The sequence below is a fragment of the Hyperolius riggenbachi genome, chromosome 3 (genome assembly GCF_040937935.1).
Source record: "Hyperolius riggenbachi isolate aHypRig1 chromosome 3, aHypRig1.pri, whole genome shotgun sequence".
NCBI classification, from domain to species: Eukaryota; Metazoa; Chordata; class Amphibia; order Anura; family Hyperoliidae; genus Hyperolius; species Hyperolius riggenbachi.
In genome coordinates this window covers 55,285,281-55,298,567 of record NC_090648.1, presented here as the reverse complement: position 1 = coordinate 55,298,567, position 13,287 = coordinate 55,285,281, and the positions used below count along the sequence as shown (strand labels likewise).

Sequence of the window (13,287 nt, the reverse complement as noted above, 5' to 3'; positions counted from 1 at the left end):
CTTTTTCAAGCGCTTTGCGATTTCTCTGTAGTCTGTACCTTCCATTGAGCCAAAACGCTCTGTCCTTCTACTCATACCTAGCAAGTTTGGTGGTTCTAACATGTATAGGGGCTTTGCTATTAATCTTTACAGGGAAGCCGAGGTGAGAGGGCTATGGAGGCTGCCATATTTATTTCCTTTTAAACAATACCAGTTGCCTGGCTTTTCTGCTGATCCTCTGCCTCTAATACTTTTAGCCATAGACCCTCTGAGCTGGAGGGGGAAGCGGCCAGGAAGGGGAAGCAGCGGGCACAGCAGTGGAAAGGGAGTCAGGCCCCCCTCCCACACCTGGAGCTCCCCCGACCGCACTCACCCTCCAGCTATTTTGCCTGCATTAAAAGTCATCACCAGTGAGCAGGCTGCGTAACAATGACTCACCTTCCTTCTTATATTCCAGCGTTGGGTTCCACCTCTCACGTCACTTAATGCAATGCCGCCCACCGGCCCTGGGCAGCATTCTGTACCAGCTGCTGGCAGTGTAGGTCTTTATTTGAAAGGCCAGCATAAAGGGCACTGCAGTAGTCCAGTCATGATGGGATGAAGGCCTGGACTAGGGTTGGAAAATCCTCTGAAGGAATGAGGTGCTTATTTTTTGCTATACTCTTAAAGAGGATCTGTAACATCAAAAGATCCCCTGGGGGGCACTCACCTCGGGTGGGGGAAGCCTCCGGATCCTAATGAGGCTTCCCACGCCGTCCTCTGTCCCACGGGGGTCTCGCTGCAGCCCTCCCTGAAAGATGACGTCAATATTTACCTTCCCGGCTCCTGCGCAGGCGCTCTGACGGCTGTTGGCTCCGAACTACACGCTGCTCTACTGCGCAGGCGCAAGTTTCTGGCGCCTGCGCAGTAGAGCGGACCCGACTGAGATCGGGTATTTCCGTGTAGTTCGGAGCGGAAAGCAGCCACAGCACCCCCGCTGGAGCCAGCAAAGGTAAATATTGATTTTATAGTCGGGTCTGTCACCGGCTGTTCAGAGGGCTGCAGCGAGACCCCCGTGGGACGGAGGACGGCGTGGCGTGGGAAGCCTCATTAGGATCCGAAGGCTTCCCCCACCCGAGGTGAGTACCCCCCAGGGGATGTTTTTGAGGTTACAGAGTCTCTTTAAGGTGAAAAAAAGAATGTTTCACAATAGCTGAAATGTGATTCTAGAAGTTGAATTCCCCATCAATCAGTAAACCCAGGCTGTGAACAGTTTTGGAGCTAGTAAAGTTTGAGTTTCCTACTCTCAAATTAGATTTGGTCATAGCCTTTATCTGTTCAAGATCTGTTGTCTGGTGGCAAAAAGGACATGTGACACCAATAACCCAGATGCAACAGGTATATTCTCTAAACCCACATGTAGTACAGCTAAGCATGGATTAGGAGAAAAAAGACATGGTGACTGCGCTTTACTGTTTCTCTTATGGTTTTTGATTTTCAGATTGGGAGAATGGACCATAGCGGCCAATTTTGAAGGCAATCCTGGTCCTACTTATACTACACAATTTGAAGTGAAGGAATACAGTAAGATCTTTTATGTCTACTATAATTAAATAGCAGAAATCTGTATGCATATCATTTGAAACCAAAAATGGTAGTTGGCCAATCCTCAAAATTCTCCTTACCAACAAATTAGTTTTATCAGAAAGTAAATTTATGACGAAAAAAATGTAAAAGTTATTCTTATTACAATATTATATAAGAGCTCCAGATACCTCCAGCCTCCTTGTTGTGCCCAGCCTCCCCTCCATCTTGCTGCTATTAATGATTATTGTAATCAGCTAATTAGGATTACGCAACATTTTACGTACATTTTCACAATTACGCCTATACGTATTTACGATTTGTAAATTTAATTAATTTCGTATAGTCATTCGTAATTTCGCATACAATTTAACATAATTTCTGCGTAATTCCATGCTGACTTTGGTAGTGAATAGCAAAGCACCCATACAAGCTATTGACACCAAAATTAAACGACATTTATGAAATATTACTATTACATACAAAATTAATTCAGATTTTCTCTGAAATGTAGCATTAGGGTTATAATGCGTAATTGTGATTTTCGATGTAAAATTCCGCACATGCAAAATTTCGGTCTAAAACTGGCTGCCTGCTATAGCCCTTTCCAGTGGGATTTCCAGGGTGTATGCTCTGTCCATCCAGGCTCCCTCTCTTTAGGCACTTCCACACTACTGTGTTTCCATACTGTGCTCAGGACGCTCTTAAAGCGGACCCAAACCAAACATTTTTTTAAATTCAAAATATTTAGTTGCACCACTCTGACACATATAAAGGTAAATAAACACTCCTTCAAGCCTATGAGCATTTCAGTACATGCTTTTCACCCTTCTCTTTGCGTAAACAAGGGTTACACAGGTGGCAGCCATTAGCAATTCCTCCTTTGCCAGACACTACCTACTCCACCAGTCTGCCGGATTCTGTCCCGGCAATATGAAAGGAAGGGAGGGGTTCCTCCAATAAATGTAAAATATTTTATATTTGTCATCATGCAGCTGAAAAACGGCTGCTATTTATTATTAGAATTTAGAAAATAGATTTTATTCCTGAAATCTTGTATTTTTAATCTGGGTCCACTTTAACTGCTCCACATAACCATTCAGGAGGGTGCTCCACAAGCAGACAGCGTATGCACCATACTACAACTGGGGCAAATTGGAGCAATTAACTGGGGCTATAGCAGCAAGACAGAAGAGAGGTCAGGCCCCAGACGTAGTCTGGAGACCTTCTAGATTATGGGGTAAGTACTTTATATCTTTTAACTTTTTACCCTCTGGTACACTTTAACTGGATCAGCTGCAACTGTGACTTGCCAAATTTGCCCCTGGGGTGGAGCTAGTTAGTGGTATTAGTTTGTTTCTTTTCTCATTACCACTGGCCACCACCACTAAGGTTCCTAAAACATCTAAAACAACCAGCATAATAAATAACATAATAATAAAATAGTATGGATCAACTGTTTGTACACTATGTAAGCATGAGGCTACTATAAAACATCTCTTCTTGTCACTGTAGTCTTGCCAAGCTTTGAAGTTAAAATAATACCAGCAAAGAAATTTTTCCAACTAAAAGATGAAGAATTCAGTGTTGAAATCCATGCAGAGTGAGTACATAAACATAGAATTTTGTAACTTCTAGTGAAGTTGTAACCCTCTAAAAAAGGGTCCCAAAAGTTTTGCTAATGTATTTCTATGTGTGAGGTAACTTTAGCATCTAATGCTGGGCATACACAGCGTTGAGGGGAGGCTTATCAATTGAGCCTGATGGCTCGATTGATAATATCCAACGTGTCCGATCACCGCGGGGATCAATTCCGCACTCGATCCCCGCGGGTGGACAATAGCGGCAAATCGAGCGGGAGAAAAGAAGCGCCGGCGGGGACGTGTGGAAATCGATCTGTGCGTATGCACGGGCGAGCGGGGACGCGGCAGGGGTCGATCCGGTGGCTAATCGGCCACCGGATCGACCCGTGTATGCCCAGCATAAGGCTAAGTTTCGCCTTAGATGCTTTCCTGTGGAACTAAAACGGCGCATGGGAGAGGAGGCGCTGTAATGGTCGCATAGACTGTTGCTAAGTGACCAAAGCACACAGAGCAGTGGAACTTTCCAGAAGCCCCGCACGGCCTGTCAGAAGCTACAGCGCAGACGCGGAGGGGCAGAGCTAGAAGGGTGTAGCCGGAGGAAACTGGCTGAAACTAGCCAGAGCATGCCAGAGAGAGAAGGAACTTAGCAAAAAAGTCAGGAGGTGGCGGAGAGAGTGGGAAGAAGGCCATAAGGAGTTCCACAGCAGTCACCCCAGAGTCTAAGAGGGGACCCGGCGGCCAGGCAGCAACCTGAGCAGAGCAGAGAGACAGCGGCAACCGGCCAGACAGTGACCGGAGACCAGAGGCAGTGTACACAGAGCCAATCCGAGCTAGCCCGGACAGAAAGGAAATCCGGAAGTCAGATGAGTATGGGCCCTAGAGCCAACTGTGATTGTAGAGAGAACCGGTTAGTATTAAAGAAGATAAGTGAAAAGAGGAGTTGCATTGCGTCTCGTGATACTAAAAGTGTGCTACAGTAAGAAGTGAACTGACATCTGACCAAAAGACAGAGTTAACTTACTTGGAGTACAAGTTTTGCAACAACTCTAAATTAGAGCTCATTCAGCCTAAAAGTCAAAGTGCACTAAAAGAGTTATGTTGAAGCAGGGTGATTTTGGTGGTATAGCTGGGTGCATTGGTCACTTTATCTTTTATTTTGTTTACTTTTATTTTCCTAACCTTTTTGTTTATTTGATTTCTATTTTATTTTGTTTGTTATTTTGGGACACCCTGTCCAGAGAGGTGTGTTAAATGTAAAGTTGGTCTGTGGTGAGATACTATCAAGGGTAAAGAGTCTAAGAGATCTTTGAGCAAGGTGAATATCCTTTTTGGGATCAACCAACGCACTGTGCAACTATAGAGTACCATATTTAAGAACTGTCATGAGTTCCCCCAAGGTTTTGCTGAGCAATATAGCTTGGACTTGGTTGCAAGGGACTGAGAACTGCTTAGGAACTGAAATTGCTCAGTAGACCATCCCCTTTCCCAGCCCACGCCCCAACAGTGGTACTGTGATGTAAACATGCTGTAAAGTGATTGATTATTGTACAAGAAGACCTTTGTAGCTCAACTTTCAAATATAATTTGTATGTAACTTAACCTTTTTATTCCACAGCTTTTACTGGTGCACCGGCTGTAAAGACTAGGAGATTGTGTACTTTGACCTGTGATGTGCAAGGGAGGTGTATTGTGTTGTTGAAGTGTTACGGGTTGATTGAAGCTACCAGTGACCACCGTTAGGTCACAAATAAATCTTTGGTTCCCCTTAGCCGGGGCCTGGGGCTAACGTTTAAATCGGGTTACAATATCTGTACAGCAAATGTGTGTGTGTGTGTGTGTGTGTGTGTGTGTGTGTTCTAGTGATCAGTGATATCTGTACAGGAGGTGTGTGTGTTCTAGTGATCAGTGATATCTGTACAGGAGGTGTGTGTGTCTAGTGATCAGTGATATTTGTACAGGAGGTGTGTGTTCTAGTGATCAGTGATATCGGTACAGGAGGTGTGTGTATTCTAGTGATCAGTGAAATCTGTACAGGAGGTGTGTGTTCTAGTGATCAGTGATATCTGTACAGGAGGTGTGTGTCTAGTGATCAGTGATATCTGTACAGGAGGTGTGTGTCTAGTGATCAGTGAAATCTGTACAGGAGGTGTGTGTGTGTCTAGTGATCAGTGATATCTGTACAGGAGGTGTGTGTGTCTAGTGATCAGTGATATCTGTACAGGAGGTGTGTGTCTAGTGATCAGTGATATCTGTACAGGAGGTGTGTGTCTAGTGATCAGTGATATCTGTACAGGAGATGTGTCTAGTGATCAGTGATATCTGTACAGGAGGTGTGTGTGTCTAGTGATCAGTGATATCTGTACAGGAGGTGTGTGTTCTAGTGATCAGTGATATCTGTACAGGAGGTGTGTGTGTGTCTAGTGATCAGTGATATCTGTACAGGAGGTGTGTGTGTCTAGTGATCAGTGATATCTGTACAGGAGGTGTGTGTCTAGTGATCAGTGATATTGGTACAGGAGGTGTGTGTCTAGTGATCAGTGATATCTGTACAGGAGGTGTGTATGTTCTAGTGATCAGTGATATCTGTACAGGAGGTGTGTGTCTAGTGATCAGTGGTATCTGTACAGGAGGTGTGTGTGTCTAGTGATCAGTGATATCTGTAGAGGAGGTGTGTGTGTCTAGTGATCAGTGGTATCTGTACAGGAGGTGTGTGTGTCTAGTGATCAGTGATATCTGTACAGGAGGTGTGTGTGTCTAGTGATCAGTGATATCTGTACAGGAGGTGTCTGTCTAGTGATCAGTGATATCTGTACAGGAGGTGTATGTGTCTAGTGATCAGTGATATCTGTACAGGAGGTGTGTGCCTAGTGATCAGTGATATCTGTACAGGAGGTGTGTGTCTAGTGATCAGTGATATCGGTACAGGAGGTGTGTGTCTAGTGATCAGTGATATCTGTACAGGAGGTGTGTATGTTCTAGTGATCAGTGATATCTGTACAGGAGGTGTGTGTCTAGTGATCAGTGGTATCTGTACAGGAGGTGTGTGTGTCTAGTGATCAGTGGTATCTGTACAGGAGGTGTGTGTGTCTAGTGATCAGTGATATCTGTACAGGAGGTGTGTGTCTAGTGATCAGTGATATCTGTACAGGAGGTGTGTGTTCTAGTGTGCAGTGATATCTGCACAGGAGATGTGTGTGTCTAGTGATCAGTGATATCTGTACAGGAGGTGTGTGTCTAGTGATCAGTGATATCGGTACAGGAGGTGTGTGTCTAGTGATCAGTGATATCTGTACAGGAGGTGCGTATGTTCTAGTGATCAGTGATATCTGTACAGGAGGTGTGTGTCTAGTGATCAGTGGTATCTGTACAGGAGGTGTGTGTGTCTAGTGATCAGTGATATCTGTACAGGAGGTGTGTGTGTCTAGTGATCAGTGATATCTGTACAGGAGGTGTCTGTCTAGTGATCAGTGATATCTGTACAGGAGGTGTATGTGTCTAGTGATCAGTGATATCTGTACAGGAGGTGTGTGTCTAGTGATCAGTGATATCTGTACAGGAGGTGTGTGTCTAGTGATCAGTGATATCGGTACAGGAGGTGTGTGTCTAGTGATCAGTGATATCTGTACAGGAGGTGTGTATGTTCTAGTGATCAGTGATATCTGTACAGGAGGTGTGTGTCTAGTGATCAGTGGTATCTGTACAGGAGGTGTGTGTGTCTAGTGATCAGTGGTATCTGTACAGGAGGTGTGTGTGTCTAGTGATCAGTGGTATCTGTACAGGAGGTGTGTGTCTAATGATCAGTTATATCTGTACAGGAGGTGTGTGTCTAGTGATCAGTGATATCTGTACAGGAGGTGTGTGTCTAGTGATCAGTGATATCTGTACAGGAGGTGTGTGTTCTAGTGTGCAGTGATATCTGTACAGGAGATGTGTGTGTCTAGTGATCAGTGATATCTGTACAGGAGGTGTGTGTCTAGTGATCAGTGGTATCTGTACAGGAGGTGTGTGTCTAGTGATCAGTGATATCTGTACAGGAGGTGTGTGTCTAGTGATCAGTGATATCTGTACAGGAGGTGTGTATGTTCTAGTGATCAGTGGTATCTGTACAGGAGGTGTGTGTGTCTAGTGATCAGTGATATCTGTACAGGAGGTGTGTGTGTCTAGTGATCAGTGATATCTGTACAGGAGGTGTGTGTTCTAGTGATCAGTGATATCTGTACAGGAGGTGTGTGTCTAGTGATCAGTGATATCTGTACAGGAGGTGTGTGTCTAGTGATCAGTGATATCAGTACAGGAGGTGTGTGTCTAGTGATCAGTGATATCTGTACAGGAGGTGTGTGTGTCTAGTGATCAGTGATATCTGTACAGGAGGTGTGTGTGTCTAGTGATCAGTGATATCTGTACAGGAGGTGTGTGTGTCTAGTGATCAGTGATATCTGTACAGGAGGTGTGTGTCTAGTGATCAGTGATATCTGTACAGGAGGTGTGTGTCTAGTGATCAGTGATATCTGTACAGGAGGTGTTTGTCTAGTGATCAGTGATATCGGTACAGGAGGTGTGTGTCTAGTGATCAGTGATATCTGTACAGGAGGTGTGTATGTTCTAGTGATCAGTGATATCTGTACAGGAGGTGTGTGTCTAGTGATCAGTGGTATCTGTACAGGAGGTGTGTGTGTCTAGTGATCAGTGATATCTGTACAGGAGGTGTGTGTGTCTAGTGATCAGTGATATCTGTACAGGAGGTGTGTGTTCTAGTGATCAGTGATATCTGTACAGGAGGTGTGTGTGTGTCTAGTGATCAGTGATATCTGTACAGGAGGTGTGTGTGTCTAGTGATCAGTGATATCTGTACAGGAGGTGTGTGTCTAGTGATCAGTGATATCTGTACAGGAGGTGTGTTTCTAGTGATCAGTGATATCGGTACAGGAGGTGTGTGTCTAGTGATCAGTGATATCTGTACAGGAGGTGTGTATGTTCTAGTGATCAGTGATATCTGTACAGGAGGTGTGTGTCTAGTGATCAGTGATATCTGTACAGGAGGTGTGTGTCTAGTGATCAGTGATATCTGTACAGGAGGTGTGTGTCTAGTGATCAGTGATATCTGTACAGGAGATGTGTGTCTAGTGATCAGTGATATCTGTACAGGAGGTGTGTGTGTCTAGTGATCAGTGATATCTGTACAGGAGGTGTGTGTTATAGTGATCAGTGATATCTGTACAGGAGGTGTGTGTGTGTCTAGTGATCAGTGATATCTGTACAGGAGGTGTGTGTGTCTAGTGATCAGTGATATCTGTACAGGAGGTGTGTGTTCTAGTGATCAGTGATATCTGTACAGGAGGTGTGTGTCTAGTGATCAGTGATATCTGTACAGGAGGTGTGTGTCTAGTGATCAGTGATATCGGTACAGGAGGTGTGTGTCTAGTGATCAGTGATATCTGTACAGGAGGTGTGTATGTTCAAGTGATCAGTGATATCTGTACAGGAGGTGTGTGTCTAGTGATCAGTGGTATCTGTACAGGAGGTGTGTGTGTCTAGTGATCAGTGGTATCTGTACAGGAGGTGTGTGTCTAGTGATCAGTGGTATCTGTACAGGAGGTGTGTGTGTCTAGTGATCAGTGATATCTGTACAGGAGGTGTGTGTGTCTAGTGATCAGTGATATCTGTACAGGAGGTGTGTGTCTAGTGATCAGTGATATCTGTACAGGAGGTGTATGTGTCTAGTGATCAGTGATATCTGTACAGGAGGTGTGTGTCTAGTGATCAGTGATATCGGTAGGGGAGGTGTGTGTCTAGTGATCAGTGATATCTGTACAGGAGGTGTGTATGTTCTAGTGATCAGTGATATCTGTACAGGAGGTGTGTGTCTAGTGATCAGTGGTATCTGTACAGGAGGTGTGTGTGTCTAGTGATCAGTGGTATCTGTACAGGAGGTGTGTGTGTCTAGTGATCAGTGGTATCTGTACAGGAGGTGTGTGTCTAATGATCAGTGATATCTGTACAGGAGGTGTGTGTCTAGTGATCAGTGATATCTGTACAGGAGGTGTGTGTCTAGTGATCAGTGGTATCTGTACAGGAGGTGTGTGTCTAGTGATCAGTGATATCTGTACAGGAGGTGTGTGTCTAGTGATCAGTGATATCTGTACAGGAGGTGTGTGTGTCTAGTGATCAGTGATATCTGTACAGGAGGTGTGTGTCTAGTGATCAGTGATATCTGTACAGGAGGTGTGTGTGTCTAGTGGTCAGTGGTATCTGTACAGGAGGTGTGTGTCTAGTGATCAGTGATATCTGTACAGGAGGTGTGTGTGTCTAGTGATCAGTGATATCTGTACAGGAGGTGTGTGTGTCTAGTGATCAGTGATATATGTACAGGAGGTGTGTGTGTCTAGTGATCAGTGATATCTGTACAGGAGGTGTGTGTGTTCTAGTGATCAGTGATATCTGTACAGGAGGTGTGTTCCTGTGATTTGTGGTGCCTGTACAGGAGGTGAGTGCGCATATTTTAGTGAACAGTATTCTGTATGTACAGTGTGCGATCTATTGTTGTGTAATATATGTAAATCAGTTTGTTTTAAAATATTCATAAAAATGTGAACTCTTTCATTAGTTACCTGTATGGTAAACCAGTGGAAGGTGTGGCCTATGTGCTGTTTTTTGTGAAGAAAGGTGACGAGAAGAAAAGTCTATCAGAAGAAACACTGAGAAGAATTACGGTATGTGCAATGAGCTACATTTATCATTAATAAGAAGATACTGATTTAAATTTGCTTTTTAAAAATGTTACTCAAAATGTTGACCGTGCTCATATGCCAGAGTAAGAGGATGAAAGTCACATATGGCTGTTCAAGCAGGGTTGCTCGTAAACTACGCCAGTGCGAATCTACGCGTCGTACTCCGCAACTACGCATCGTAGTTCATAGACGAAGTTTAAAAACATTGCGTATGTATTTCCGTGTAGTCGTAGTACCGCTATTCGAAGCTTCGCCCGCTACGTATAGTTGACATATGTATTGTGAAGTCAACTACACGTGCGGTAACTGCGTCTATACAGATCATTGCGCATGCACAGAAATATTATTACCCTTCTATACGTATACAATTCCGCATTGGAAGGTGGAATGTACGCATATATTAGTTCACCCATGCGCATAGTTAGCGGATTATTGCGGGAATTTTTCCGCATAAGGGCATAAGCGTCCGCATACACTACGCTTCGCACTACGCAAAGTTTCCGTATTTTAACGCATAGTCTATGAAACGCAAACGTAGCGAAGCTTCTGATTTCGAAACCGTAGTTTGCGAACTCAGAAGCTTCCCACCCCCTATAAAAAACACAGTACTTGATGAGTCCGTGTTCTGACGAAATGCGTAGGGGGGAGCTATGTCTCACGTGACCGGCTGTCTGGAAGTGGAGCGCAGGACACGGGGATCCAAGGCAGCATGCATGTGAGCGGTTACCCAAGACTTTTTCTTACGCTTTTTCAATGCTTTTTGACCCTCGTCTCTTGTGAGTGCAATTGTAAATTTTTCATCTTTTTATATTAAACGTTTTTACGCTATGTGGCGCTTTTTAGTTGTACCGCCTGTGCGACCAGCCTTGCAAAGCAGCAAGTTTGCCTTCCCCCACATGTGATTGAACCCTACCACCCGAATTAGTGGAGGCCTCTAAGGGTGAGTGCAGGTATGAGGGGAGGTGTTCCTGCACAGAGGTGTTTGTGGCTGTGACCTCATGCACTGGAATGGTGAAGGGCATCTTATCATGAGCTGATTACGCTATGTACTTTTTTAGGTGAGTTTTGATTGGCTGTTGTAGGCTCCACCCACTTTCTGGAATATTAATTCCAGTCACCCAGTGACCAACTGTGCCAAGTTTGAAAACCCTGCAATTAACAGTCTAAGAATGGCTGCAGTTTACATTTTCGCATTTTTAAAATGAACAGTTGAAATTTGATTGGCTGTTTTATGCTCCACCCACTTTCCCTGAATTTGTAACATCGGTCATCAAATAAACAACTGTGCCAAGTTTGGGGCCTCTCGTTTTGTTGCTGTGAGAATGGCAGCCTTTTAAAAATTTTCCATTGACTTGAATGGGTGAAATCTGAATGTCTGTTTGCGGCTCTGCCCAGGAGATCCCAGAAAATGTCATCCCAGGTAGTAAGGGATCCGTATACCAAGTTTCACTGAAATCGTTTGGGATGGTCAAGACATGACAAGTAGAAGGAAGTTCTGAGAGACTACTAAAATAGTTTACACAATACTGTAACATGTATCAACAAAAATTAGTAATACATATAAAATTAGTAATATTTTGTACAATATTGTTTGTATGTATGAAAATTTGAAACTTAGGTCATTTATAAGTAGGTGACTGCCTGTATTCACTAGTTGGACCCAAAACTGAAAGTGTCCTCAGTAGAGAGAAAGGCATGTGGTGGAGGGAGGATAAAGGGGAAGGGGAGGGGGGGGGGGGGGAGAGGGGTAGAAAAAGCGGTGTAGGGAGGGAAAAAAGTGTGGTGTAAAAAGTAGAGATGAGCCGAAATTTTCGAAATTTCGAACTGCTTTTATTACGAATGCGAAATTTAACATTACGACCCAAATTTGTAATTTCGTAATTAATTTTCAAATCGTAATTTACAATTTCGTAATCGAAATTTCACTCCCGTAATGACGAATTTCGTGTCTCCAACCGAAATTTTACTTTTTCAGGTTTGTAAGGGTTTCTATCCCTCTAGATGCCTAAAATGAATAGCACAGCCAGCCCTCCTCCTCCTCCTCTCTCTCCCTCCAGAGATCTGTAGTATTTCAAAACCATACTCACATTCATGACATGTCCAGGGATCAAACCCAGGCCAACCACATGGAAGACAGCTATGCTCACCACCATACCACCAAACACACACTAAATAGACTGCTAACCTAAATCTTACTTGTAGACAGTCATATGAGACACATGCTGGGTGCAGGGCTTTGTGATTGGACCATGGACCATGCGATAGAGTGAGGTGCAAAAATGAAATCATGCCTAGCAGAGGATGGTTTCACAATGCTAAATGCTAGGCTGGCTGTGGTGCAATTGGTTAGTGTGTCTGGCTGGTAACAGCAAGGTTACAGGTTCGATTCCATCCAGGCATGTCTTTTCCTTTTGAGTTCAACAGTTGTCCAAACACCGAGCACAAAGTTTTGCATGCGTAAAGTTTTACGCACGCAAAATACCCCATGGGGTTCAATGGCGCAGCGCGCGCACGCAAAAGGAAAAGACATGCCTGGATGGAATCAAACCTGTAACCTTGCTGTTACCAGCCAGACACACTTACCAATTGCACCACAGCCAGGCTAGCTGTGACCTAACTCTACATGGCTATCTGGGGCTCTGTTGGCTCTGTTTGGACAACTGTTGAACGCAAAAGGAAAAGACATGCCTGGATGGAATCGAACCTGTAACCTTGCTGTTACCAGCCAGACACACTAACCAATTGCACCACAGCCAGGCTAGCTGTGACCTAACTCTACATGGCTATCTGGGGCTCTGTTGGCTCTGTTTGGACAACTGTTGAACGCAAAAGGAAAAGACATGCCTGGATGGAATCGAACCTGTAACCTTGCTGTTACCAGCCAGACACACTAACCAATTGCACCACAGCCAGCCTAGCATTTAGCACTGTGAAACCATCCTCTGCTAGGCATGATTTCATTTTTGCACCTCACTCTATCGCATGGTCCAATCACAAAGCCCTGCACCCAGCATGTGTCTCATATGACTGTCTACAAGTAAGATTTAGGTTAGCAGTCTATTTAGTGTGTGTTTGGTGGTATGGTGGTGAGCATAGCTGTCTTCCATGTGGTTGGCCTGGGTTTGATCCCTGGACATGTCATGAATGTGAGTATGGTTTTGAAATACTACAAATCTCTGGAGAGAGAGAGAGAGAGAGAGAGAGAGAGAGAGAGAGAGAGAGAGAGAGAGAGAGAGAGAGAGAGAGAGAGAGAGAGAGAGAGAAGGAGGGTTGGTTATTCATTTTAGGCATCTACAGGGATAGAAACCTTTGCAAACTTTAAAATACTAAATTTCGTAATCGTAATTACGAAAATTTGCGTAATTTGCGAAAATTACGAAATTTCGATTACTGCTGAAATCGTAATTGTAGTAATTTCGCGAAATTTCGGAAAT

General features: G+C 44.1%; 1 protein-coding gene across 1 annotated transcript in view; it reads left to right on the top strand.

Annotated features, from left to right (window-relative positions):
- The window catches only part of LOC137562618 (A.superbus venom factor 1-like), a 231,262-nt gene that overhangs the window by 20,794 nt on the left and 197,181 nt on the right, over nt 1-13,287 (top strand). The window contains exons 6-8 of the mRNA XM_068274131.1: nt 1,460-1,542; nt 3,058-3,145; nt 9,730-9,835. Of these exons, the coding sequence (XP_068130232.1) occupies nt 1,460-1,542; nt 3,058-3,145; nt 9,730-9,835 (277 nt within the window). The remainder of the gene's footprint in view (nt 1-1,459; nt 1,543-3,057; nt 3,146-9,729; nt 9,836-13,287) is intronic.